We start from the raw sequence: 4,480 nt of genomic DNA, 5'->3' as shown, positions 1-4,480 counted from the left end.
TTTTCTTTTAATCAATCGAAACCTATGAGACGAACTAACTCAGAATTGAATCTTTTCGATTTTGATTCTAAATTTTATATAATTAAAATCGATTCTATTCAGATTTGATAGAACAGAAGTTACAAGTTTAGAGTTTACAATTTCGAATGAATATAATTTTGATTTTAAATTTGATAGAACCGAAATCGATAATTGGGAACATCTAAGTTAGTAGTCGGATGTCTCTACCAATTCATATCAAAACAAGTTGACGTCTTACAAAATGTTTTGAAGCGCCGCCTCCAACTGTGGCAGAAAATATTTCCTCGCCATTTATTGTACGACGATGACGTGCCAAAGAATCGCACCACAAAAGCAGGACATGACATGAGACTTCCCAAGACGGTGGGGATCGGGCCAGAATGGACGGCTCACAACACATTCAGTCCACAGAAAGATCAAGGGCAGTTGGGTCATTTCCCTACATCCTTACGAGGGAAAAAGGAAGAACCGGTTTCGTCTCTCGGGCGCCGCCGCCATATATCTCGGCGGATTCGACGCTCCCACCATTCGAAACGATCGCATACAACGAAAGCGCGCAAGCGAGCGACAGATCAAAAGCGAGAGAGAGAAGAGCATCAAATGGAGGAGGTGAGAGCCACCACGGCCTGGGTCGCCAACCGCGCCACGCATGTGATGGTCGACTCTTTCGGTGGGCGCTCTCCTTCCCCGCCCTTCTGTTCTCCTTGATTCTAGGGTTGGGGTTCCGTAGGGGTGGATTTTGATCGACTGAATCCGTCTTTTTGCGTGCGTCCTGTACGGTTTCTGCTTCCGCTCGTTTTGTGCGTTTATCGCAGGCAGTCATCCAAATAGGAATAGATAAGATTTTTTTGTCCTTTATTTTAAACAATGGTGGGGTGAGTGATCCCAAATGCATCCGCATGCTGCTGTCATGGATGTTTACTCTGGTTTCCGTTCTGTTTTGTTGCTTGGAATCATGTGTTGGTGATTGATTTCTGTCTCCATCTCTGGATTTTGTTTTTAGTAGCATTATCTTTTGGAGTCAAATTGAGCTCTCTTGGGCTTTCTTTCTACACTTAAATTATAGTAATCAGGATTCCTTTTTTCCCTTTCCTTCCATTCTTTCTTATCATTGACATAGCAAAATGCATAAACGTCCATCATTAAACATGAATGGAGATGGTTTTGTTATGGTGTAAGCAAGCAATGTGATAAGTTTGAACTGTCCATTCTAGTTATCCTTTCTTCTTTGTCGAAAGGTTTGGAGGATACCATTGTCATATCTGAAGGCCAAGGCCAAATAACGCTTTACCACATTGTCCTTTGACTGCACCCATGTATATGAATGTTGCATTGACGCAATAAAATATATAAAAAAAATCAACTATTTCCATCTCCTTGGTTTTGTATATCCGATTTAGTAGATGAACGTCTAACAAGACCCTGTTCACTTGATTGCCGTGGCATCAAAGTTAACAGCGGTAGCAACATCAATGAATACTCGATGGGAATTTTGCCTTAATAAATTTCCTACAAATAACATACACTGTTTGATTGGAATTGTTGATTTCTAAGTGTTTGAATTTTCATGCATCGTGGTTGGGGCTCTGGCAGGATTAGAATGTTTAGGCCTTGATAAAGTTGCTACAAATTTTAATATAACCTTTGGTTATGTTGAAACATCTCCTACTGTCGGGGTTCAAGGTGATTGAGCTCAAAGAGTTGTTCTGATTCAACAGTTGCTACCATATTACTTCCCTTTACTTTTGTATTAATCATTGTTGTAGGGCTATTCTAGTTTGTTCATGTTGATTGTCATCTGATTCCAGTCACTTACCGAGGTACAAGATCGAATATCTAAATCTAACTTTGTTCTTGTACTTTACCGATTTTAACAATATTTGACACATACACATCAAGTGCACAGGTGCATTTGTGTTTTACTCATTCTAATGAGGTATCCATGTCTTGCCTATTGGCTCGGAAGGACAAATAATAACCTATATAGGTTACACATGTCAAAATAAATCACATTTTGATTTTTCTTGGAAAGAAGAAAAGAAAAATTACAAGATGTGATATCCACATTTGCACCCTGTAGGCACCATATATATACACCATGATTATACCAACATGCCAAAGATTCTTTTGGTGCATATCATGCTGACCAGGGAGTAGCATGCACACCATATTTCTTACTGGGATGACCTTTCATGTCATCATTAGTTTGTTGAACTTCAGTTTAAGTTTTCTTCCTTATTATTCTTACTCCTTTTTCTTTTAGAGCTTGAGAAAGCTGTGGATAGTATTCAAGGTTCAGTTCCGAAAGTGAAATGGGATTTTGAAGGGATTCACTACTTCGATGGTGGGCCACTAACTGTTCAATACTTATTTGTTCTTGATGCACTCAACTTCTGCTTTTGGCCAGGTATGCCATCCTTAACTTAAACATAGTACACCGACTATTATAATATTCTTTTCTTTCTTCCTCTCAGTTTCTGCTTGTGGCTATTGTAATGTTCTTTTTATGCCTCAACAAGTTAGCTGCTGTAATATGCAAGTTTTATTCAAGTTTTGGTTGGTCATATGTTGTCAGTACTTTGATCATATTGCTCTGATAAATAAATGATTTCAACTTTTTAGCTTATAACTTCCTGCAGTGTTTCAATGTTCATGTCCAATGATGAATATAATTCTGTATTTGAATACCTTATGCTCTGAGATGATTCTATAGTTTCTTTTGTCATTTCACTGTTGGTTAATGCTTGTTGTTTTTGTGAAATTGCAGGATGAATTTCTTTATTAGCCAAAGTACTATTGATCTCTGATGCATGATTCCCCATCTCGATGAAATTTTTCTGCAAGCAACTTAAGAAAAGATGATATGATATCTTCTAAAGCTTTGCTGTGAAGAACAGAATTTTATCTAGTAATGAATCAGTGAGCTCTAGTTTTGGCCTTCCATGATTTGCCTCTTCAAATGTTTAAAAGGCACCATCCTCCTAGTTCCAGTTTCAATCAGTTCTTTTCCTATCATTGAAGTTCTCAGTGTTGCCATGAGCTCATTGAACTACATGTGGGACTTAATAACAAGAAGCATTTATTTGTAATTGTCACAAATGTCACTATCTAAGTTAAATCTATGTGCTTTGACCCTTTGTTTTCTTTTCTTCTAGTAATCTTTCTAAAGGAATCTAATAGGAAAATTGATTAACTTGATCATCTACGGTCAAAACTTCCTTTAGCTCCATTTTTCTAAGTTGTGTACTTCAAGTTTTCAGCAACAATAGTATTAAGTTGATATTAAAACATGTTCTTGAGTACATCTAGGTGTGCTCTATTCATGTTATACATGATGGAACCATGATAAAAAATGCTCTTACATGTCTTTGGTATCATTTACTGTTTTCTGTGTTCTTCTATGTACTTCTATTCTTCTTCCTTGAATATGTTGATTATGTTGGTTAGTTTTTACAACGAATGTGGAATTTAGTTGTTACATGTAATGATATACATCTTCAAGAGAAAAAGAATTTAACTATATTTCTTTCATAAATTTTGAATACCATTTGCAAGATGTGTGAACAAGGTCAACCAGAGGCAATTTCTTATGTAATTTTATTAGGGTAAAGTAATCGCACAACCATGAATAAAGAAAAGCAATTTTTTAAGTATCACTGGGCATGGAAAATGTGACTTAAAGGTATCTAATAACTGAATATTTTTGAATGAACTGATTTGTTTTTTCTTGGCTTCAACTATGTTCAAGGGCATGAAATAGTTTAGTGTAGTATGATACTGATATGTCTTCGATGAGATTCTCCTTGCAAGTGGGATGCTTCCATGATGTCGTTGTTTGATTTTATGAGCATTCCGTGATACATGCCTTTTATGTTATGCATTTTGTGCAACAAGCTTTTATTGATGTTAAGCTCCCATTATTTTGTCTAAGCAGATGAAGAATTAATCTATGATCACTTAGCATCAGGCTTAAAGGCTTCACTGCAGAAAGATAAATATGCCCTTGATGCAAATCGTTTACAAATGTACACTGGTATTACTTTGTGTTCTTGCTGCTTATATTTCTAAAACATAGTAGCTCAGAGTTTTCATTCTTTAAATCTAACTTCTTATTCTTGTAGTGTTTTCTTTATGTTAGAAAATATGATGTTCTAGTGCAGTAAACAGTTTATGGAACTTGGTTTTTATATACTAGGTCCCCAACTGCGTGAACTATTGAATTGGTCACGCCCACTTCCACTAGAAGAGGAGCGAGTTCGCTTGCTGCACGAGGTAATATTCTTTGCCGACTAATTTAACTTAAGCATGTTGCAGATTTTTTGGAATTGTTGTGACACCGGTGTTGTAAAACTGTTTTTGTTTTATCATTGTTCATCCTCATGCTTAAAAGGCCCTTGTTATAGGTTTCCTGTGTTTCTTTTGGTCTCTAATTTTCTGGTCACATTACTTTCCATTTCTA

General features: G+C 36.5%; 1 protein-coding gene across 1 annotated transcript in view; it reads left to right on the top strand.

Moving 5' to 3' along the window:
• Positions 1–502: 502 nt before the first annotated feature.
• Positions 503–4,480, top strand: part of LOC103988929 (uncharacterized) — a 6,210-nt gene continuing 2,232 nt past the window's right edge. The window contains exons 1-4 of the mRNA XM_009407617.3: positions 503–691; positions 2,285–2,428; positions 3,956–4,054; positions 4,217–4,293. Of these exons, the coding sequence (XP_009405892.1) occupies positions 622–691; positions 2,285–2,428; positions 3,956–4,054; positions 4,217–4,293 (390 nt within the window). The 5' untranslated portion in view covers positions 503–621. The remainder of the gene's footprint in view (positions 692–2,284; positions 2,429–3,955; positions 4,055–4,216; positions 4,294–4,480) is intronic.

Source organism: Musa acuminata, chromosome BXJ2-6 (genome assembly GCF_036884655.1).
Source record: "Musa acuminata AAA Group cultivar baxijiao chromosome BXJ2-6, Cavendish_Baxijiao_AAA, whole genome shotgun sequence".
In the NCBI taxonomy this organism is placed as follows: domain Eukaryota; kingdom Viridiplantae; phylum Streptophyta; class Magnoliopsida; order Zingiberales; family Musaceae; genus Musa; species Musa acuminata.
This window is presented reverse-complemented; position numbering and strand designations above follow the sequence as displayed.